This window comes from Poecile atricapillus, chromosome Z, assembly GCF_030490865.1.
Source record: "Poecile atricapillus isolate bPoeAtr1 chromosome Z, bPoeAtr1.hap1, whole genome shotgun sequence".
NCBI classification, from domain to species: Eukaryota; Metazoa; Chordata; class Aves; order Passeriformes; family Paridae; genus Poecile; species Poecile atricapillus.
The window spans coordinates 30,162,358-30,186,438 of NC_081289.1; the positions used below are offsets into that span (position 1 = coordinate 30,162,358).

Genomic DNA, 24,081 nt, shown 5'->3' on the forward strand with positions numbered 1-24,081 from the left:
ATACAGATATAAAATGACAGCTAAAATTAGAGCTGGCTTTATTGTAAATATTTTTTCTAAAGTACTGGGAGGGGAGGTAGTATTATTGGTATAGTTAATATTCTTTATTCCAATACTAATTCATATTTTTAAAAGTTCAAGCATAGATTATTGGAATTTTTTATTTTTTTTTTATTTTTTTTTTTTTTTTTGGTGAGAGATCACTTGAACCATATAAACAAAATGAAAGCTGGTACCAGGACTGTGCTACAACTTCCTTATTTTTTCCAATAGACTCAGGTTTAGATTGCAGTATTTTTATAAAGCCCATGCTTTTGTTCAGTACATCAGATGGGTAATTCGACTCAGAAGAGTTTATCCATTATTTCTTACTGGCATAAAATTTCCTGTGACATTATTAAGAGAATGGCTTCCATAAATCTCACATAGATATCACAGAAATTAGTCACAAATATTTTAATTCTTTATTTGTTATGAAGATGTTGCTGAATATCAGTTACTATTTTTTTCAGAAAAGCAAGTTTAAAATTCAGCTTTCTTAGTGATTCAATGCATTTGATGATTCAATGCAGTTTGGAAATAATATAAGTTGTTAGTATCAGTTCTTTTACAATTTTGTTGATGTAAAATACATATCAAATCTGGACTGTTTTTCTGGTATTATGTAACATCACACTGCTTTATAAACTGGATACCAATTCTGAATTAAGTGGAATTCCATTCAGCGAGATTACTTTTTCCATGTTTTGTTTCCTCACAGTTGAGCTGGTTGCCTGAGCAACCAGTAAAATACCAAGACTGGGATGTGGCTGGTGCTTTCTTCCTCACTTCTAACCTGAATGCAGTTAGGGCTGTGCAGTCTTAGGAGCTGTCAGGAAAGCATTGCCCATTGCACTTTACTAAGTGAAATGTGAATAACCTCCCCTGGACTAGATAAAATCTGTGGTATTTTGTGTTGAGTGTTCTCCTAAGAAATATGAAGCTGGAGCTGATGCATTGGGTGAAATCAGAGAACTAAAGATGCATATCTGAGGACACGAGCCTCCATCAGCCACTGTTCTTAGAGGGGGCCTTATCAGAGAAAAAACAAGCAGTGACAAGTGGCATGACCTGCTGAGAGCCAGACATAAAATATGTAGCATAGAGATGTGCAGAAAATCCCAAAATCTTGTTAGAGCTTCACATTCTCTGCACACAGATCAAGTGTTGCCCAAAAAATTGGTAGCTCTGTGAAACAGGGTTCCTGGGCAGGTTATTTTCAGAAGTCCTGTTGATGGTTTTCACTCTTGAGCTCTTGTTAGATAAAAAGACACTCAGCTGCTCCTTCTCTTGGATTAAATAGACAGTGGTAGGCCTAGTACTTCAAGAAAATTTATCAATCTGATTTGTTCTATTGCCAGTTGAAAATTTCAATATCTGTGTTTAATAAACAGCAAAATTGAACCAATTTCAATTACGTTGAAATACGTGGAAGATCAAAAATAACGGTGGTATGTTTCTTGAAAGTATTAGCTACGTTAAGTACTCTTGGATCAGATGTTGTAATATCAAAAACAGTAATTATATTTTAGAAATATTTGGGGAGGTTGAGTTTATAGAATGAGAAAAGGTGAAATTCTTACACTAACATTTATTTTCCTGAGGCAGTAAGATGATATTTTAAGAACATGCTTATATGCAGTGAAAGGAAAAATGAAACATTTTATTCCTTTTTTTAATCCTTTTAGTGGTGATGAAAATAAAATGAAATTTTAGCATAAATTAATGGAGCATAACTTTTCTGCACATTTGGATAAGGCACTTGGGTGCTTTTTGCTCACTTGTTTAGTAGAGAGTTCTGGTACCTGAAGGGAGAGATGATGGATTTGAGGATTTGTCCTTCCTCATCTTCCATCATCACAATGGTCTGTAGTGTAACAGGCTCCAAATTTTACATTTTTATGTTTTACAGTCTCCTAAACAATAAAACACTATGGCAGGGACTATCCACAAGTTTTTTTTGCATAGCCAGGCTGGGTGTATTAAAAAGCCATGTCACTGTTCAACATGTGTCTGGTACTAAATAACTGAGTAGAGAGTTAATTTGTTATTTGGAAGCTGCCCTTTTGCTAACGTATGTGGTGATTTTGCTTTCTGCTTGTATAAAATGTCCCTTCTTTGTGGGGGTGGTGGGAGTGCTGTGTCTTCTGTAACACTTACAGCTAAACTGAAAATCCAGCCTTGTAGCTATTTCAGTATCAGGAGAAAACAGTCTGTAGAGAGACAGCAATCTGTGTACCAGTTCCATACCCATTTGGCTTTGCTCACATGCATGGTAAGCTGGAATTAACTGGTAAGTTTGAAGGAGTGAAGTTACCCATGTGCATAATTACATGTAAATCTGGTCTTTTTCTAGAGAAAAAAAAAAAAAAAGTCAAAATAAGGGCTTTTTTCTTGAGAAAAAGAATATAGTTCCACATGTGTTTTTTAAAATACTATTAATTAAGATAAGAAATGTCCAGCCTATTTAAGGAGTAATTGCCAAGGTATAGAATTGACAGCAAAATTATTGCTCTTAGGTTTTTATCATATTATTAGTCACTTCTCTATGCAGACTGGACTAATTTGTTTTATACTCGCAATTTCAATATGAATTCACTTCCTGCAGAGACTAATCACTTGCAGACCACATGAAAAAAAAAGGTCTGTACTCAAATGTAAATAGAAAACAAAATTTGATTTATGACTTTATTTAGTTTTCAGTATTTTTAAACTAAATAAACTGCATTTAAACCATGTAAAAATACACATTCTAGTTCTGAACAGTTCCATTACATGATTTCCTTTCGAAAGACATTTGTGTCTTCAAAGTCATTAACTTCATTAAGTCAATTAAGTGTGGAAACTTCATTAAGTGTGGAAAAGACCTCCAAGGTCATCAAGCCCAACCTTTGACCAAATACTACCATGCCCAGTAAACCATAGGACTAAGTGCCACATCCAGTCATTTCTTGAGCACCTCCAGGGATGGTCATTCCACCAGCTTCCTGGGGAGCCTGTTCCAGTGCTTTCACCCTTTCAGTGAAAAAATTCTTGCTGCTGTTTAATCTCCCCTGGCACAGCTTGAGGCCATTCATTTCCTCTTGTCCTGTCTCTGGGTTCCTGGGAGAAGAGGCCAGCCCCCACCTTTCTACAAACTCCTTAAGCAAATGCTCCTGATAAGAAATATAGTCCTTAAATGTGTGCTGAGGCAGTACCATGTATTCATTCACTTCAGGAGGCTTTGCAAATACCAAAGATAATGTCAGTTTTTCAGCATTTCATGTTTTCCCAGAAGCAGAATTATCACAAAATTATTAAATTTTAGTCATTCATGCTATCTGTGGGAAATGCGACACTCTGGAAATGAACATTATACTGAGAAGTGGCAGATGCTCACACCATATGGATTAGTCAGGAACAGCTTCATGAATGTTAGGTATGGCAGAGGATCCTCTGGGTATTTTCACATAAAGAATTGCGTGGGCATAAAAGACCCAAGGACATCTGAAGTATTCTTGATCTCTCCTGCCAACTTACTGCAGTGCAAGCTCTGGAGGGTTTTGTGTGCTGTATGTCTTAAATGGTATGGAGGAGCTGCTTGGGGACCTGTAATTCATGGCATGTCTGTGGATGGTCTCTGAACTCTTCAGACCAGTGTTCTCAGCACCACTGCCTGTACTTAGGAAGGACTAGATGCAGTGACCCCATCCTGGGTGTGTGCAGCCTTTAGCAATGGTATTCCTCCCTGAGAGCCTCAGTCTGCTCTTGGAGCTAAAGTGAATGGATGGTATTTAATACAAATGACATTTAGGTACAACACAAGCATCTTCTCTGGGAAGTTTTAGCAATCGTTGGAATAAGAAGAAAAGGGTCCAGAAAACCCAGAAGAGAGAGACCTGGAAATAAAAAAAGCAATAATTCTCTGGCAATATAAATATTTTTTTCTCCCCTCAATCCAATAGCAAATAGATGGTATTCAGTAAAGAAACAGCTTGGGAGATAGTTGAATAATCTTTGATAGTAGTAAAGGTGGGAAAATATCTGGGTTTTAAACATGTATTTTTATTATTTCTCATACCTTCTTACAGAGGTCAGTATTGTCTCCATTTCACAATATTTCTGTGTTGTACAATGAACGTGTGATAACCCAGCAATTCAGGAAATAGAAACAATTAACCCATAGACCTGTGTGAGGACCTGTTAGTCCTGAGGGAGCACACTAAACAGACAAAAATTATATTGACATAGAAGGCTGTATCTTGCACCTGGGCTTCTATTTTTGCATTGCACTACATTCAGTTAGATAAAGCATTTTCCACAGCTGTGCAGCATTGCTTATCGGTGTCCTTTCCTTGGTAGGGAAATTAGATAAGAAGTGTAAGAAAGCATAGGGATTGAGTCAGTTTCTGGAAAGATGAAATGTGCAGGAGAGGAGGAGGCAGATAATATGGTTTGGGGTCATAACTTGGAGCAATGAGGAAAGGCTGCATGACACAGGGTTGATACCCTGTTTTGGAGGCTGGAGCTGTGTTGTGAGAAGATTAAGAGCAGTGTTTTAAATGGAATTTTTGTAGCTGGATTGATAGAGTCTCAACTCTCATATTTTCTAAGATTAGCTCTTGCAACAGAGGCAGGTATAAAATCTCAAGGGATGTTACTTTTCATATGGAATTAATTTCTGTAGGTTACTCAGATGACCTTAAATCATATCAGGCTCAAGGCAGTAAGCTCAATGACTGCCTAGTTACCTAAATAGTTTCTTGAAAATGTCTCTTCTCAAAAAATATTGCTCTATTTTACAGAAAACTCTATGGTTAGTGGTCATCTCTAGTATAGTCAGTGAGCCAGCCACAGCTTCTGAAATAAGATCATATTTGCAGAGATTATTTGGGGATTTTTGGGAGGATTTTCTTGACAGCATTAAAGAATATGAATGCAGTTTTTATTACAAGAAAAAAAAGTTAATGACTAGAAGTCTAAAATCTAAATGGGTTGCTGTGGGAAAGATCATAAAGAGGCAAGGGATTTAATTGAACCTGGCATTCACGACAACATTGCAGACTCCCAGTGCAGTTTTTCTCCTTACTATTCTGTGTGAAGTTGCACAATAAATAAATGTTTTAAGTGAACACCATATTTCTAGCTCCCCTTCCAATATATAATGACTTTCAAAGACCCTAGAGACCCTATTTGTCTTAAACAGAAAAAAAATACTACCTTGTCTGACATATCAGTCCTCTCAGTGACAATACTGGGTACCATCTGCCGCTGATTTAAATTCATTGTATCATACTGTGTGAAAAATCATGTTTTGCAAAATAATATTTAATCATTCAAATCTTTTAAATATTTTAAATTCATTTTCTTGGAGTTAAACCATAACCATTTGCTTTTGAAGTATGTGTATCTAGGAGTAACACATCATTATTATAGCTAGAGGGCTTTGTAAAACATTCTCCAATTTTTCAATTTACTATATGTATTTATTATGACACTATGTATACTCTGTAGTTAAATTTGTTCTCACATACATTCAATTCCTTTCATATTAAAAAAGATTCCTACAAACATTAGAGAAGTAAGAAAACCACAGTATAAGCAATTTTAAAGGACTTCTGAAAAATTCAGGGTTTATGGTGAAGTCTGACAAACACCTTAAAAGATGCTGATAATACTTAGCTTTCCTATAGTGCTGTTTTCCTTAGCAGTTCTTAAAGCCCTTTAGAAGGATTGATGTTATTGCACCTGAGGAAATTTAGGCAAACAAATATTAAACTGATTTTCAAAATTTACCTGGTAAACTGAAAATGCTAGGACTACCTCCTGAGTCACAAATACAGCAGATTTTACTTTGGACTACAGTGTTTTCTTCTTCATTCTGTTCTGCTTTAATTAGAAAGTCTTCCATTAAGAAAAATAGTTGATTTTAATTATTTATAACATTGTTCTTGGGGACAATTAAAAATAAAGAGGTTAGTATTTTTAAAGATATCTATGCATGATAGGCAAATTGATACAAAGCCTAATTCCCTTAGTCTTTCTTGGCAGCCCTGATATTTTACTTAAATTGCTGAGAATATTTCTGCAAAACAGACAATTATGCCATCTTTAAGCTGCCTCTAGCTTGAGAACCGGTATTAAAATGCAACATAACAGGCTAATTTGCTCAGGGTTGGAGCAAGCTTCACAGCCTATTCAGTGAAATTACTCTGTAATTATATTGCAAGGTTTCTGTAACCAAGTAGGGATTTTTTACAGCTCTCTTGCTCTGTACAAAACACTGTAGCTATTGTGAATGCAATGTGTCTCATCTCACGTCTCTTTAAGGAGTTCTGTTTGATTCCTTCCTGCTGACCTTTCCTATCACCTCTTTTCCCCCTTGCTGTGATTCATCACATCAATGTTAAATTCTGATTAGTGAACTTGATGTGAGCAAAGTTACAATAAAGTAATTTTTGTGAGTTTTCTGTAGGCCATTAAATAAGACACTTCTGAAGTGTTCATGTTGCAGAGTTTCTAGTATATAATTGCATTAATACTTAGAGCAGAGGTGTATTTAACAGAATATCAATGCATACTCGTATTTTCTTCAAATTAGTTTTACCTTCTTAACTTTCTTTCTGGCAGCTAGAGCATCTTTCAGAGTCGAAGCAAATTTGCCATTAAACCAGATAATGATTACATTTTCTGTTTCATAAATAAAGTGTATTTATTCTCTTTTATATCTAGAAGGCGTTGGGTAGAACCTTATATCCCCTTAGCAGAAGGGAAACTACTACATCAAATACTTTGGACACCACAATTTATATTTGGAAGGGGCAATTTCTTAATGTAATACTCTCAGTGAACAGCTGGTACACAGTAAATTTTATATCATCACAGCTGTCCTCAGTAATTTTTATGACTCAGCCAAGTTTGATACTAAGACCAGAAGCTTAAATTATGTTCAATTTTTGTTCCTTCACACTTAAAAAAAAAATTACTTCAGAAATAAATAAAAATATCCTAATCTCCTGATTTATGTGATTCTTGACAGTCTGTAAAATCCTAATAAATACTTGAGCGCTTTCAAGAAAATCAATTCTTCTCTAGTGGCCTATATAAAAATCAAGTTTCTTTTGATATATGTAAAATCTTTATTCTAGTTTTGATTTAGTAAGTTTTGAATGTTCTACTGTGAAAAAAAAATTCAACACAAAATGGCTTCATATTGGTGAATGTGGTTGAATCAGTATTATTATTCAGCTAGTCTGTGTCACATGTGCAAAGACACCTTCCAAAAAAGCACCATTGCATTCCCACAGAAAAAAACATTTGTTACCTTGAAAACTACCTTTTAATTAGGATAGTGGAAATTTGTCATGATGGTAGATTCATTAAAAAATAAAAATATTACTGCGTACTTACTGACAGATCTGCAGTATTCCCACTGAAATTGTGGGAAGGGAATTTCTTGTGTAAGAGGATAGAGACCTCCAGGGTGGAGACAGGATAATGAGCAGCAAATGCTTGGAGGCCACTGGAGATGTAGTGATGTGGCAGATGACACTGCCAGCTGTGTCACTGGAGTGGGATGCAAGAGATGATCTACTACATCTAAAAAATTATTCTTGGTGTCTCTAGCATCACAGCTGTCAATTAAGTGTTCCTAATCCTGTTGAGAGTCCCCCAGTAAAGACTTGTGTGCCATGCTTATGCCAGTATGATTGGCGGTGTTGCGGGTGTGCAAGGGATGAGAGTCACATCTAGCCCTCAGTAACAGGTAATGCTTCCAAATAATTCGTGGTCTTTATATGTGAAATTGAGAAAGAGGTCTGTCTCATTCACATGTTTAATTTAAGAGTATGTGGGAGCCTAGTTGTATTAACTGGCTTTGAAATTGTAGAGGAAGCAGAACAATAACAATCTTATGCATAACACTTCCAAACTTTTCTTATGGTCTATTGCAAACATTGGATCTGCATATTAGCAGTGTTTCTGTTTTCTGAAGAATGTGATTGATAGAGCAGATAATTTCCTAGCTCATCAAATAACCTTTTTGTCAAAAGGCTGAAAAGTATAGTGAAAAGGCTGAAATTCATCCTAAGATTTTGTAATATTATTTAAAGTGAACCAAATTACTTCTTTACCTGCTTAAGCTATTTTCCTTTTTCCCCTCCATCCCAATCTGTTTCTTAGGTGTACAATCTCTATGAATTTGTTTACAATCTCATGAGGATTTAGAATGAAACTTAACATTTTTAGGTAGGGGTTCTCTCTGTAAAGTTAGCTGAAGGAAAAGTACATTCTGTGTATGTACTGGTATCTTCCAATTCACAGTATCTGTGATGGCAAATACAAGTCTGTATAGTAATGGGCATGTGTGTTTGGGATTTTTGATTTTTGCTTTGCTTTATCCGGTATAGGCCAACTCTTCACAAGAAAGGTATGGGTTCATGAAAAAGGCTAAAAATACTTTCAGTATTCTGTTCCTACTCTTTGACCCCTTCTGTTGTCTTTTCACTTGTTTAGTTGAACTTTACTTCCTCTGCCCTTAGTATTTCAGATATTATTGTGATTCTCCCAAAGTGGTGACTTCTCCTTGTGTTAATCCAGGAATCAAGTATGATCTCGGTACCTACTTCCAGCTATGCAAGAAGCTTGGTTTTCAGCTTTGAGCTTTGCACTCTTTCATTGAGTTTGGGATGTAGTTTCTTTGTTTTCAAATGGTTCTGGAAAATTACAGTGAATGAAGAAAACACTTGGGACACCAAGTGTTGGGACAACACTTGGGACATCTTATCTGAGGCCCAGGAATGCACTAATCCTCCTTCAGGAGTCAAAACAAACACCATAGATAAGACTGCACACCAAAGAAATAAGTATATAAGGACTTGAAAAGGTGTCTGATGACTTAAAAAAATTCTGCCTTCATGACTGAGGATTTGCTTAGCAATAGCCTTGATTTTACAACCTGGTTTACAACTCAGAACAGCATGGCTGAGCTTCCCACATGGCATAGCTGGAAGGATTGCTGAGTGAATAGGGAATATGCTAAGAAAACTCACTGTCAGCACAGCTAAACATGTGAGGAAGCTTTTGTGTTTTTTTAAAAAAAGACATCTGTCAAAATTAAGTTAACAAAAAAAAAACCATCTAAAATGAATAACTAAAAGCTATTTGGGGGTTTCTATTCATTTTAATTGAGTCAACATATAGTTTTTCAAAGGTACTTTAGCTACTTTAAATTTCTCCTTGATTTTGTCATAAGTTTTCCTATGATTTTTGTGATTGTGATTCTGAGAACATTATTTTTGTCAGAAATTGTCAATGACAAATCTATAGGTTTAATTAAAGCAGGAAAATAAAATGTAATTCATTCAGAAAATAATGTCATTGTTATTTTTGTGAGAAAAGTTGCATATAATATGATTGAGTTCAGGCAAGACACCCAGTAAAAATAAAAACTCCCTGCAATTCTCTTAATCTGTAGAGAAACAGCAAACTAAGCAGTGTCCACACAACAAATATTTGAAAACTTCAGCTTGTATCTGGGCAGTGATATAGAGCTGTTGTGGCTGTGAGAATGTAGACAAGGAACGTAGCAGAAATGAAAGACAGAGATGTCTAATTTCAGAATTTTGATCAAAAGAGCTTCTTGACAGGAGAGACAGATGCAGCAAGACTGAAAGCACTTGTCGAGTAGTGCAGCTCTGGTTAGAGTTCCCTAGAATTATTAATATATATATATATAACCACATAGAACTATTGCTATGTATATCTCTATGTCTACAATTAATATTCCCCCTTGACTTCTGCTCCTGTGTTTCCCCACTCTCATTTTCTTGCTTACTCTCCTAGAATATTTTTAATTTTTCTGGTATTGTAGCTCTTCTTTTAAGTTTTCTCTTTTTTTATTGGTTGGTTTCTTTTTTATGTATTTTCAAGTAGCCTTTTTATATATTCCGTAAATGAATATAGTGTGAAATAGAAATAAACTGAGTTTAAAGGGGCTTTGCCTCTTAAAAATTCGACAAACACTAATTTGTGAAAGAACCATCCCATGATTAAAACTGAAAACTGATTTCCACATTTAGTGCCTTAGTATCAGATATGTTCAGGGAAATGAACCACATTATTCTATGCTCTTATGTGCAGGGCAGATAGAAGTGGCACTTTCTGACCCTAAATTCATGATTTTGTGTTACCAACTGCTGTGTGTTTTTCTAAAATACATTGTACCACACCTGTCAGATTCTGAAGAAGACAGGCCAGCCCTGCCTTAAGCTTTGGTCCACTTCAATCAGCTGGGAACCTTTGTCTCATGCACAAATTTAAAATTCATAGAATAGTTTGGGTTGGAAGACACCTTTAAAGGTCATCCAGTTGGACACCTGTGCAACATACTGGGACACTTTCTACTAGACCAGGTGAAAACTCCATCCATGGCCTCAAATGTTTCTAGCAATGAGGCATCCACTGCTCTCTGGGAAACCTCTTCTAGTGTTTCACCACCCCCATTGTAAAAAACTACTTCTTCTTATCTAGTTTGAATATTCCTTCTTTTACTTGAAAACCATTCCCCCCCTGACCTATTGACCTATTTTATACCTATTGTATAAAAATTCTGTCCCCATCTTTCTTCTAATCCAATCTAAATCTTCTAATCTAATCTAAATTAAATAATTATTGAATTAAATGTCTTCACTCAGTCTTCTCCAGGCTGAACAACCTCAACTCTCTTAGCCTGTCTTCATGGGAGGGGTGGTTCACTTCTCTGACCATTTATGTGGCCCTCCTCTGCACCTACTCCAACAGGTCCATGTTTTTCCTCTACTGAGAACTCCAGAGCTGGATCCAGGTGAGGTCTCATCAGAGGGGAGTAGAGAAGAAAAATACCTCCTCAGTATGGACCTCTCATGTCTTGGTGTATAGAGGTACTTCCATCCCCACAATGAAGATGAAATATTTTTACTTTCTATGAGTCAGTCTCTCTAACTGCCAAGATACATTAAGAACTCATACCACAAAATTAAGAATTCTTACTTTCCCACAGGAGTTCTTATAGGATTAGCCATGTAGGGAAAGAATATTGCTCTGCCACCCTTCACCTGAGAACTGTGAAGTAAAGTCATAGAAAAGTGATGGCCTTTCTGTTTAAATAGTCTTCCTCAACTAACTGACTTCAGAAACTGGCAAAAAGAATCAGACCTTTTAAATGACTGACTTATTCTGGATCTTTGTCTTTGGTTTGATAAACACAGCTGTGTTGGCTCCAGTAGAAGTGTGGTTTACCTGATTGTAGTGGTTTAGATTTGCCAATTTGAGTTTCCCGGCCAATGCACCAATAGTGTGGTGGGTTTAGCACTGGCTAAAATCACCAGTGCACTTACTCATTCTTTGCTGTGAAATATGGATTAGGAGAAGGGCAAAACAGGCTCAAAACTTTAAAGGTATAAAGAAACTTTATTAATAGAACTCCAAGAATAAGAAGCATCAGAATAAAACCTCCTAAACACCTTTCCTCCCACTGCCCAGCTTCTTTCTTTCCCTAACTAACCATGCAGAGACAGAACTTGGGATGTTAGATCAGACGCCAACTATACAATAGTCTTTCATCAGTTTTTGTAGGGAGAGGAGTTTTCTCTTGCTGTGTCATGGGGACTTCTCCACAAGAAACAGTTCTCTTGTGGTTTTTCAGTTCTATGAGTAGCAGCTGCCCGGGAAAGGTTCTGCCATTGTGAAATTCCTCCCATTTTCACAGCCCTCCTAGAGATGTGTCCATGGGCCATGAACTCATGGGGTATTATATTAAAGATGAGTTTTTCAAAGGCAAAGGTTCTCTTCATCTGTCTCTGTGATCATCTCTGGGAACAGAGGTTTTCTTCTTCTCTCCCTGAGGCCAAAGGGTCTTCATCAACTCTCATCTCTCTGTTCAAGCATCTCATGGAATCACAGCTACTCCAGCATCTGCTTGGCTTCATCAATGGATGCCTCTGCTCACATCTACAGTTTGAATGCTTCATCCCTCCATACTCCCATGAATTAAAGAATATATTTCAGTGTATCATTGGTCATCTATGTGGCCCTACCAAAAGAATATTTCAGCCCAACACTAAGGCATCTCCTCATTCACCTTCTGTCTAGGGCTTGACTCTTTCTTTACTGACCTCAGTGTTTTCACATTGTCTTCTATGTGTTCCCACTTTGTCCTTTCCTCTCGAGGAGAGAATCGTGGTCTGCAGGTCTCATCTGTGTAGTGAAAGAGTTAAATTTTGCCAGGCCTGCAGATGGATGTAGGCAGTGGCCGCCACAGTCATATGATGGATTTCGGGCCATGCTGGGCCCCTCCCTTTGTCCAGCAGCCACTGGGAGGCTCGGCTCGGCCTGGAGCTGTCGGTGTGAAACAGGGGGAGGTTTAGTGTTGGCAAGATGTGAGCAGCCACGGCCTGGCCCAACCTTGGCCATGCCCCACAGCCTCCATCCCCCTGCGAGCCGCTGGGCTCTGGCCCAGCCCCACCCGGGCCGCACAGGCTGCAGGGGCGCATGGCTGGCCTCTCCAGAGCTCCGACAGCTTTCAAGGCTGGAAGCAAGGAGAAAAAATGTCCCAGGTTTGTGCTTTTTAAAAGGTGGATCTCTCAGAGGCGGATCTAATTTCTAAATGGTGCAAAATGTTGTCAGTTCTCGGAATTAGCCAGCTATTGGCCTTTCTTGGGCATAGAGGAAGCTCCCAGCAGCTTCTCTCAAAGAAATCACTTCCATGGTGTTTTCTTACTTTTTCCCCAAATATCTATCAATGTGAAACCACCACACTGATGTAGAAGAAAAATGCCACTTTTAAAAAGCAGGCAGTTATTTTGATTGAAACTTTTGTACTTCTCTGTGATGATTACTGCATGTCTTGGGATTCTATCAAATGACAAAAGCAATTGAAGTTCAGATTGATTAGAGATAGTTTCAAAGTACTTACAAATGACAGACTTTTAGTTCTTCATATTGATAGTTTGACTGTGAGGTGAACTTAAGTCAAGTTACAATTAAAATTTACTTTTAAACTTCACTGATCAATTTTCATACCTGTGGAGTTAGTTTTGGTTTGGAAACAAATCCATATATATATCCTCATATATATATATGTGTATATATATATATATATATGTATATATATATATACATATATATCCTCATATATATATATGTAGATGTTTTTTGTTTTTTTTTTTTAAATTTGTCCAAGTTATGCTTTGAAGAAAAGAAGCTGCTTTCAGAAAAAAAAAAAAAAAGTATATAGGTCTCTTTCCTCTGTGCAGATTTATTCTTTGTTTACCAGTACTGTAGCTGTCCCAATTAGCTTAAATTCTGGCCCACCATGTATTCTCTGAGCAGAGAAGATTTTAATAGCTTAGAGCCTTTTTTCCATCTAAAGATTTGAAGAAAATTCATTTATATGTTAAGTGTGCTAGAAAGAGGCCAGTATACATGTCCCATTGTATATGGGACATGGGACTCCTGGGTAGCTGACTACCCATTCATTTAAGAACTCCTGTCATTCTCCTTGGAAATACCTAATGCATGTCACTTATTCCCACCACCCTCACCAGCCTTCTTTCATTTCAGTTGGTGCAGATAGAAAGAATGATTAACTAACTTAATGTGAAATGCTGAAAACACTGTAATTTTCAAGTCAACCTATTCTAGGAGTGACCATCTTTACTTTTTTTACTGTGCTTCTTTGTAATTGATGCTTCCATAAAAATGCTTTCAGGAAACAAGCATTGTCTAAATACTTGACATTTCATCTTTGTATCTTCATGAAATTCTTGCAAGTTAATTAAAATAAAAAAAAAAAACCAAAAAACATAAAACCACATTGCAGATTCAAAAAAGTCCTTTTTGGGAACAATTTTAATTTGAAAGTCTTATCAAGAGTTTCTGGTTTTACTATCTGTGGTCATCAGAATGGCTTTTTTCTTTCCTCCTGTCTTCTCTCTGCCTTCCCTTCTTCCCTCTTTCCTATTTTTACAAGAAAATGGTGTTTTCCCACTTTTAATCAGAGAAGTGATTAAAATGTTTTCATGGTAATTTCTCATTATTTTAACAATAAAATCTAGCAGAAGAAAGAGATCATCTGCATATTTTTTTTTCTGGTATATATCTTATAGTGCTATCTGATATGTTGAGCTGTGCTTGTTTGCTTTTAGAGAGAGAGCAAAAGTGACTTGTTTTAAATTTCTCAGGAGACCATTATTATCTGATTTCCAATTTATTCCAAATGAAGAATATGCTAATTCAAACAATCATAATATTGTTTCTGCAATTATTTGTTACTTATGATTGACATAACGAACTATTTCTGCACTCTCATTTCTCTTGGGTATGTTTGGTAAGTTAGACAACTTGCTATATCTCTTCACCTTGCTTTTGCAAGGAACTTCCCTGTTGATGGAGATTCTTCCCATTTTCAAAACAAGATCTCAGTGATCTATTGTCTCTTCAGGTGAAATGTAAGCACACTTGCTTAAATAGCAGAAATATATAAATGATAGGGAGATCAGATCTGCCTGGTTTGAGGCCTTAGTTCACATATAAACATACCAAGTGTAACATAAATAAATTAGAGCAGAATGAAGCAATAATAACATACTAGGCCAGCCCTGCTTTGGATGTATCTGAACTTGTTACCACCTGTCTTGAAGCATTGTAAATGAGAAGTAAATAACTCATGATCAGAAAAAATGTTTTCTAAATCTAAAATATCTAATTACATAGGAAAATTCATTTACTTAATAAAGATGTGACAATGACTGGATGAAATTCTACCATCTATTATTCCTGGTATTCTGATCAGACTGTTAGCTGAACAGAATCTGGTCTATAAATTATGGGACTAGAATGGTATAATTCACACAAATATTAGTCTCTTTTCTGATCCACTAGACTGAATTTGTGTTTTCCTATTTACAGCTCTTGGACTCTTAAACAAACTTATATATGTATTTCTACTGGTCTGGAGGATATTTAAGAAAGCTGTATCATCTTAGTTCTTTTAGTTTGATAAATTAAAACTCTTTATTAGACTTCGCTAATATTTATTATCCCCATGCACATTATCATCCCTGGTTAAGAAAATATTATTCTTAGTAGGTGTACCATATGTGAAAAGCAGGGCTGTTTTGTGCCTTTGGGTGATATCTGCCTCCTTTGTTTCAAAGAGAACAGCTGATCCATTCTTTGCAGAGAATATCATCCTTTCATGAATGGCAGAATTCTGTGGAAGTAGGAGAAGGTGTGACCAGCACCTCTGTGTCATTGCACTTCCTTCATAGGGTGTCCCCAGATATGGCTTCATCAGAAGGGTTTCTGTGAGAATTTTAATCCCTCTCAGGCAAAATAAACCAGGTGAATTCAACTAGTCTACCCAAACTGGGGCAGCTGATTAGCCCTAGAAGCAGTTTACAGGCCATTCCTACACTTAGCTCTGGCCCTGGAGCTGCTCAGTGTTACCTTCTGTTTGAAGAGCAGCATGGTGAGTGGTAATGTACTCTGTTGCCACAGCTACTGAGTAGATGAAACTCTGTCCTCTAACTCTTGCATGATCCTAGCAGAAACTAAATTATTCAGTTTCTATGGGTAGTATTTGTGTTGTGTGACTTTCCAGCTCGTTGTGTAAGAGGGGTTTTAATTACATTAAACTGTGCCTCTTGGTCTCTGTGAGAGCTTCTGTCCTGCAACTAGTTGATGAGTCATACAGTTTTTCATAATAATATTTTTGTTTATTTGGTTGTATTTATACAATAAGAGAGCTCTGTAAAGTGTCATTTGTGGTGGAGCATGAATGTTTGTAATTGTCTTCCAACGCCATTCAATGCTCTTTCATGTCTGAGCAACTGTAGTCTAATGCTTGTTTTTCCTTTAACTATATCTAAAATTGAGCAGGTGCTTTTCTGCATGCTAGTAGCTTAATAAAGCTACACATTGACTGCTAGCTATGACTGCTGCTCTCCTAGCAGTAACAGTTAATTTAGAGTAGGTTAATTCCATGTTTCAAATGCACATATGTTTACAAAATATCCTAAACTGATACCTAGTGTCAGCCAACCTTTCATGCTCTATGGCACTCAGGTGATCTGCCCTCTTAACTTGATGGCTATTTGGTAGAAGTATCAACAATCATGACTTAAAAGGGTAACAAATTTTCAGTTCCTATTTAAAGTAAGTGTATGTAAGTCATCTGAAGTGGGGAATATGCACACCTGAAATTATTTATTCTACAGTAAAGGATGCTCTGAAATGTATTGTCTACATCTACCCTCAGTATTCCTTGTCTGCTACCATTTGACCTCTAAGAAACAATTCAAGTGCCAAACCAGATGTCTAGACCAACTTGGATACTACAAGTACTGTTTCTGACCTCTTGCTGCTCCACAAGAAAGACAAGGGTTTCCAAGTTGTGTGTCACACCTGTCAGCCTTTGCAATTATTTTGGATACCCTATAGTGTCTAAAATGGTTATATACTCCTACATTAGCCACTTGAATCTCTGCCCTTCTTTTCACATCTTCTTTTAAGCATCCTGTGTGTAATATTACTTTTTAAAGAAAATACAGTTACTTGTGAACAGCAAACAACTTTCAGAGATATTAAATATACTAAGAAAGTTATTATTCTTAGCTAAATTATTTTGCACATAGTTGTGTAGATTTTTTTAAAGATCATTTATGTTTTGTAAATACTTTCAAAAGAATTTAAATGGTTATCCTCTCACATTCACAACCTCCAAATAAATCATTAGGAGAAAATGATTACAGTTAATTTGGTTTTTATTCTCTCATTTTCCCCAATCAGTATTTATAACTGAAAGATGTGGTGAGCTGCAAGCTTGCTAAAAAACTATGATTTTTAGTGATTAGTTTCAATATTGTCACATATAAGCAATTATATAAAATTTCAGTGAATGTTCCACACAGAGTTGTAAATCTGAATGTAATTTTCCATGGCTGTATATGTACCTATATCTAGAATTGAAATTTTGTTCTACAGACAGAGGTATGTTCAAGACATTCTTAATTTTGTACACATTTTGTCCCTACAATCTAACAAGAGATTTAGTGAAAACTGAAAGAGGCCATTTGGGTAGGGGGCCTTTATTTTACATTATTTCTTATGAGAACATAAAAGAATTCCATTCTTTCTGGATTTGAAACGTAAGTTGAAAAAGAGCATAGATGATCTTCTACGTGGAATGAGGAAACAGACAAGGTGAAGTATCTTAAAAATGATGCTCTGTTCAGAAATATATATTATATATATATATATTTTATACTGAGGTTAGAAAACAGAAATGTACGGCCAGTGCAAAGGACAGAACATACACTTCGTTTGCTTTCTGGTATTGTCTCATGCTGGGGGAAGCTGAGTTGTTGCTAGGGCAAATCATTCCTTTTAAATGAAATTTTTGTGCAGTGTCTCCTTTTAGAAACATTCTTCTGAGAATCATCCACTGTTTTGTATAGTTTCTTTTGCCTTGAATATTAGTAAGTTTTGTTCCCACTTGGTGGAGAAACTTGTCATTCCTTCCTTCCATGTGATGTGTGAAACACCAGAAGTGGAACATGTAACAGGGTTTTTTTACAGTATTCAACAAAAGGATATAGTTTCAAGTGCTCATCTATCTATCACATTGATATTGCTTTGCAAAGATTTTGGTTATTAAATGTCACCAAGTTTTCTTCTTGTATCACTCTGCCCTGCTGTACTCCACTGTCAGATTAACATGTACTTTCTGAGCACAGCCACAGCCCACTCAACTGCTTTTTGCTGAAAAAAGATCCTCACAGAATTTCTCTGTGATATGTGATCTCTCTGTAGAATTACATTTTACATCCGTTGCCATTCACCTCTCAAAATTTCTTATGAAACATTCACTGAAAGCTACAAAGACTCACTGAGAGGATTTCTTTTTACTTTTTCTGCGTGGCAGAGCTGAAATGTTCCAGCAGAATTTTAGCTTGGATGTGAGTGTTGAGTTTGTCCAGTATTTCACCTGAGAGATGCTGACCATTATTTTATCTGTCTGATAGGTTTAGTCCATAAAAAATGTTAGCATGTTATTTTTCTGAAGAATCCTTATTTTGATGTGCAGGCATAAGGCAGAATTTTGTACTGTAAAATGTGATGGTTCATGAGAGCCTGTCTGTCTTTAAGATGTCTAGGAACCATGCCTTATATAGTCACATAGAAAGAAATCCTCATGGAAACGGCATTATGGAGGTGGCAGCTGCAGCTCTTTATTTTTGTCTGTGTTGAATTTTGCAGTAAAAGTTAACCCTTTATGGGAATGAGAAAATTACATTTATGTCCTCCTCAAATACAGAATATATATTTATAAAAAAAAAATCTGGAGATATACAGAAGCAGCTCAATAAGAGCTAAAATTAACTCTGTTTATACCATATTACACTGCTCTTGCTGAAAATTTGGGCAAGGACTATATTTAGGCATGATAATACGGTTGGAATTAAGCAGTAATAACTGCCTAATATCTTTCCTCACCCAAAGCTTTTTTTCTTTCTTAGATGCTGGCAAGCAATATTCAGAAAACTCCATATGGAGATATCTTTCCTAGAAGATCTTTCTCATCTTTTCAGTTCTAGATGGGTCGTTGTGAAACAGATGAGGAGAGTGAAACTATGGAGGTAGAGACAATGAGGCAGAGCACAGACTCAGTACAGAGTCAAGTGCAGACTGTGATGCTAAGGGGTGAATTGGCAGTTTTGAATATTTTAAGAGCAAACTCCCAACCCACAGCGAAGCTCATTGTGATTTCTAAGGGGATGGGTTTTGAGAAGCTGGCAGAGTTAGAACCTGGGCACAGAGCCTGGAGACCATCAACAGCAACCTTGCCAACCACATTCTGGTGATTTCTCCAGATTTAGAAATAAGCAGAAGAAGAAACTGCAATCTGGCTGGACACTGTTGCTCCTCTTCTGTGTCACTGTAGAAGCCCACAGTCTTCGTCACTTGCTTAGTAATCTTGTTCTATCTCTCAAGTCCATTGTACCTGCTATAACTTTTATAGCTCTGCCTCATCTATGATATCTGCAGCCAAAGTGCTGCCATCAAAGAGCTGTAGCTTGGTCAGAGCATGATTTTGTTTGCTGTGTGAAATAATGCCTTCCTGAATATTGCTAATTCTGTTTTTAAATACTATGAATTTTCTGTCTTACACCTTTCCTTGCTGATCATCCCCTTTTATATCACTTCGCCAATACAACTGGTATCCTCCCTGCTGAGGGTATTCTAGTGTCTGCAAAGCAACTTTACTATGCAAATATGCTTATCCATCCTTCTATAAGAGGGTAGTTTCCAAATATTACTCAGTTCTGACTGTTGGTTTTAGCAGTCAACTGAATGTGGGGAAAAGGAGTTGAGAATACATTTTTGGGCAGATATTACACATGTGCAAAGTGTGATGCTAAAAACATCTTTCTGGATAAAATGAAAACAGAACCTGAATAGAATAATCATGTCACAATAAAGTTGTTACCATAGCTATAGAACAATTTTCTAGTGGATTTTTATTTTACATTAGAAATTTTCTACCATGGCAACAGCAATGCCTGTTAAAGATCTAACTCTGTCATTATAATTTATCTATTACAGCTCTTTTCATTGGTGTTATTAACAACTGTTATTCTCCTGAATGCACTTTAGTTTGGAACATGGAATCTCTTGAGATACAAATGTGAATAAGACAATTTCCAATTTTACATGAATGCAAAATTCACAGTATTCAGTCTGCTTCTGATTTTCTTAATGTGCTCTGCAGTCTTGGAGTCAGAATCAGGAAAAAAATAGATGAGTTTGATGAAGCATCTGTAAATTATAACTCTCAAATACTGCAAGTGAGGAATGGTATTCCATAGAGTTCTATATATGTACCACAAGCAACTGTGCTGGGGTGCATCAGTGTGAAAATAAATAGCTGACTGAATTGCAATCTGCTTCCTAAATACCAGTTTGGTTGTGTATAAACTGGTGATAATAGCAATATGTATCTGTGGCTTTGAGATTATGGCACAACTGAATTTATTTGTAGTTCCAAATGTAAATGTTTTCCTTGCAACACAGATATGGCAGTATCACAGTGATTTTCAGAAGTAATCCGCTCAGATGGATAAGCTGTACGTGCACTTGTAATAACACTAAAGTTCTGTAGAAATGACATCTGTTTATGTTTTGGTATTTATGATACTATTTACAAGTAAAAAGATAAAGTGGTAAGAAAAGCAGTATCTGGTAAGGAAGCAAGATCTCTTTCTATTGGCTTATTTCTTTATTACAAAAATAAATGTACTTGCAAAATGAAAAAAAAAAAATTAAATAATTATAAGCTGAATGCTTCTCTCCACTGGGATTGAGTCCAAGATCTTGAACTTCTCCTGTTCCCTTCTATCCCCACCCTCTCACTTAAAGTTCCTTCTTATAAAGCTTACTCAAAGGCCTGTGAAAAGAAAAACCTGGCATTATTAAATGACTGTTCACTGAGTATAGACATATGTAATGTAATTGTTTATATAAATTCTTAGTGCCAGTTAAGTTGGCTGAAATAATAATAAGAAGAAATAAATATATGAATTAATAAAATATTTAATAGTATGGGGTTTTTTCAATACACAGCAATATTCAAAATAAGAATTTTTTTTATATGTTTAAAAGCAGAAAGTAATATATAAAATATCACATTTTGTGCATCACTACTAAGCTTTAGGAGAAATATTGATTTCAGTATCATTTTCTAAATATGCAAAAATTAAAAAAAAAATCTGTCTCAGAGATGGGTAATTATTAAAAGCTGGGATTTTTGGGTTTTTTGGTTTTTTTTTGTTTGTTTGTTTTTTAATAAAGTTGTCTGTTTTAGCAAGGGTATAGTAGTGGTATTAGCCTGTGTAAAGCTTTTCATTCTTTAAGTTCTTGAGATGGAGTTTTTGGATATTCCCATGAACAATGAATCTGTATTTTTAGATAATGGTGCAGTTTGAAGAGGTTTTTAACATCTCCTATTTCAGGTCTTAGGTCAACAAATACTGATTTGGAATGAGAAAGTGTACTCAAGGGAATTATTTTATGATTATCTGTTATATGGTTTATTTTTTTTTCCTTCTATAATTTCTTCAGAATATGACAGTGAGTTATGCTACTGTACTGTTTAGAGCAGTATTACAGTCCATCTCTGTGCTCTCCTTATTTGCTGAACATAAAAATATTAAACATTAACTACATTAAGAAACTAAAATAATAATACAAGTCAATATTCAAAGAACATTAACCTGAACAGTTATCAATTCAAAAACCAGAAGATTCAGAAATATAATTGTTTCATTAAACTGTTGGATGTCTGGAGGATTTCTAGTCCATCCTCCTGTTTGGAGCAGGACTATCATCATAAGATCAGACATGTCTTTTCCTAACCAGGTCTTGAAACTGTGCAAGGGTGCAGATGGCACCACTCTGGATAATCTGTTTTAGGGCTGCAGTGCAGCTTGCAATGCTGCTTGCTTCACAACCTTCATCATGACCACATGGATTATTTTTTTTCCTGACAGCCCCAGTCTTTTTCATTTCCTGGTATAGATGTGGTTTGCATTGCTCAAAATCATGGGGTGAAGGAAGTATAGCTATAAGATCTTTGCTTACTTTGTCACATAATTAACAAAGCTCTTATTGAAAGCAAAATGTATCAAAGAAGTGTCAGCTGAGGCAGCTAAAGGCAACATAGAGAATACACTGTCTCTGCCAGAGTTTTTTTTACTCTGGTCAGGATAGACCAAAGGTTACCCAAGCAGCCGTTACCTGAGGGTTATCCAAGTAGTCATTGGCTGTGTTCCTTGGTTTTTGAGTGACGAATTTGACATTAGGGTTCTGATTCTTTTGATCTATTGAAATAAATAATAACAACCATGCTATGAAAATATTCTCTGTTAAAAGATGTTTAATACTCCGAATAAAGAAAATCTTGAGGAATCTCAAATCAGATACCCAAACATTTGTACATTTTCAGCATTATATCCTTGTGTCTTATCTCCCATTTTTCAAATTAGTATAATATCACATTACAATCTCATCTTAGAAGGACACATGAGTTCATATTTGTGATCCCCTTAGATAATGGAGTCATAAAAATTTGAGAAGCTGTTAAAGAACTTGATATTCAAAAACAAATTGGATACTGTGCAGTAAATAGGTAGTAAGACCACTCTCATTGAACAGAGAGTATAAATCCCTGGAGATATTTAAAAGATGTGAAGATATGACACTTAGAGACATGGATTGGTGATGGTGGCGGACTTGGCAGTGCTGGTTTAACAGTTGGACTTGATGATCTTAGAGGCCTTTGCCAAACTGAACAGTTCTATGATACTATGAAAATGTTGAGGAGCTGCTTCTTCATTAAGCAAACTTCATTCTGAACACTAAGTGAAATAGACAGGGCATTTATGTTTGAAAACTAGTAGTGATCTTATAGAAGACTAATGGGTGCACAAAAAACTTCTGTTTTATTTTTTTTCTGACTTTCTTGAAGTATTTATGTGGGTATTTTAAAGATGAAAGTTATTCCTAAAGTAGAATATATATACTTATGTGTGCACAGTGCAGTAACTGTTGTGAAAGATCAAGCTGCAAAAGGCTCATACAATATATTTGAAATCTTTGAATACATGGTAAACTGCTGCCACAATGACTATCAAAACATCCAGAATTAATGTTTTGATGTGCTGTCACTGCAACACTGCTGGAAAGTAAGAGATACACGCACTTTCTAGTGGTCAGTACATATATTTACTGATCACAGGTGAATAGGAGTTCTCAGCAAGAACTTCATTTACAGCAGTAAACTGAGCAATATCAGGGCATGAGATGCCACTGGCAGTCTGTACTCTTAAACTGTTTGGGTTTTGCCGGTCTTTGGCCACTACTGAATAGACTCACCTAAAAGGGGGCCAGGCACAATGCAAGTTTTAGCTGAGACCTGAGACCATTCCCAGTAATAATTTGGGTGGATGAGCTCTGTCTTGAGAAGGCGAGTGTAACTTAAAGGACATGAGCCTAGTAATTCCTTCAGATCCTAATAGCTGTTGGCCAGTACTATTTTGTAAAATAGATGTAGCAAAATTAGAAGCAAAATTCTTGCAATCCTGTCTCTGTAAGCTTTTCCTTTTCCTGATTTATTCCTCCTGCTTTACTTTGTCCTGATAAAAATATTTGTCTCCTCAATGAGTTCAATACACAGCTATAAGATACCTCTCTGGAACATCAAAATAGGATTCATTACTAAGATGTATAAATGTAGGTATCTGAACACAAGCTGAATGCTGTTTCCCATAAGTCACTGGCAGTGTAGTTAGCCCAGTTAACACAGTACAGGGAGTGAGAGGTTCCACTCATTTTATTAATCTGGTCTCTGACTATGATGGGAGCTAACATGTTTCTTACCCATGTAGAAAAATGAGGTATCTTAATCTGGAGCAGAATCTCAGCTACTGAGCTTTTCATGTAAAGGAAAACCACCCAAGTCAGTGATTATTTGCATAATTTATTCCTCATTTTGACTTCACCTTCAAAGTTGCAGACATATGTATAAATCAGCAACTTTCAGAAATCAAAGAGAGGATGCCCTGTGTCCTCCTTTTCCCCTGAATTTTTGCCCTAAACCAATTTTTTCTGGGTTTATTGATCCCTTAGGCTCTGTCATGTCCTACATTTAACCTTTCTCCATAACACCTCACATCTTTTTGGTTGCAAAATGTCTGAAGTGTATATTCTAGTTGGTTGTTTCTCAAAGAAGAAAAGTATATGTTCATAGGTTCTTAGAATTTTATCATATATAGAAAAACATTTAATTTTATATTTTTAAGCTGCTGACTAGTGAAAGAGTTGATGAAGTTTTGAAGTACACACCAAAATCTTTCTTCTGTCATTCATAAAGTCAAGCACTGTTTTCTTTTAGAAAGGATATTTTGAGATTTGATTGAGGCTTTTTTTTGCCAGCAGATATTTTTGTTAATTGGAGAAAACTGCTCA

The 24,081-nt window shown here is 36.1% G+C and overlaps 1 protein-coding gene across 3 annotated transcripts in view; it reads left to right on the forward strand.

Annotated features, from left to right (window-relative positions):
• The window catches only part of LOC131573653 (ankyrin repeat and sterile alpha motif domain-containing protein 1B-like), a 409,781-nt gene that overhangs the window by 171,066 nt on the left and 214,634 nt on the right, over positions 1 to 24,081 (forward strand). The window contains exons 14-15 of one of the 3 annotated variants that reach the window (XM_058827807.1): positions 1,082 to 1,100; positions 10,842 to 10,866. The exons of the other annotated variants lie outside the window; for them this stretch is intronic. Of the exons in view, the coding sequence (XP_058683790.1) occupies positions 1,082 to 1,100; positions 10,842 to 10,866 (44 nt within the window). The remainder of the gene's footprint in view (positions 1 to 1,081; positions 1,101 to 10,841; positions 10,867 to 24,081) is intronic. 3 annotated transcript variants of the gene reach the window in all.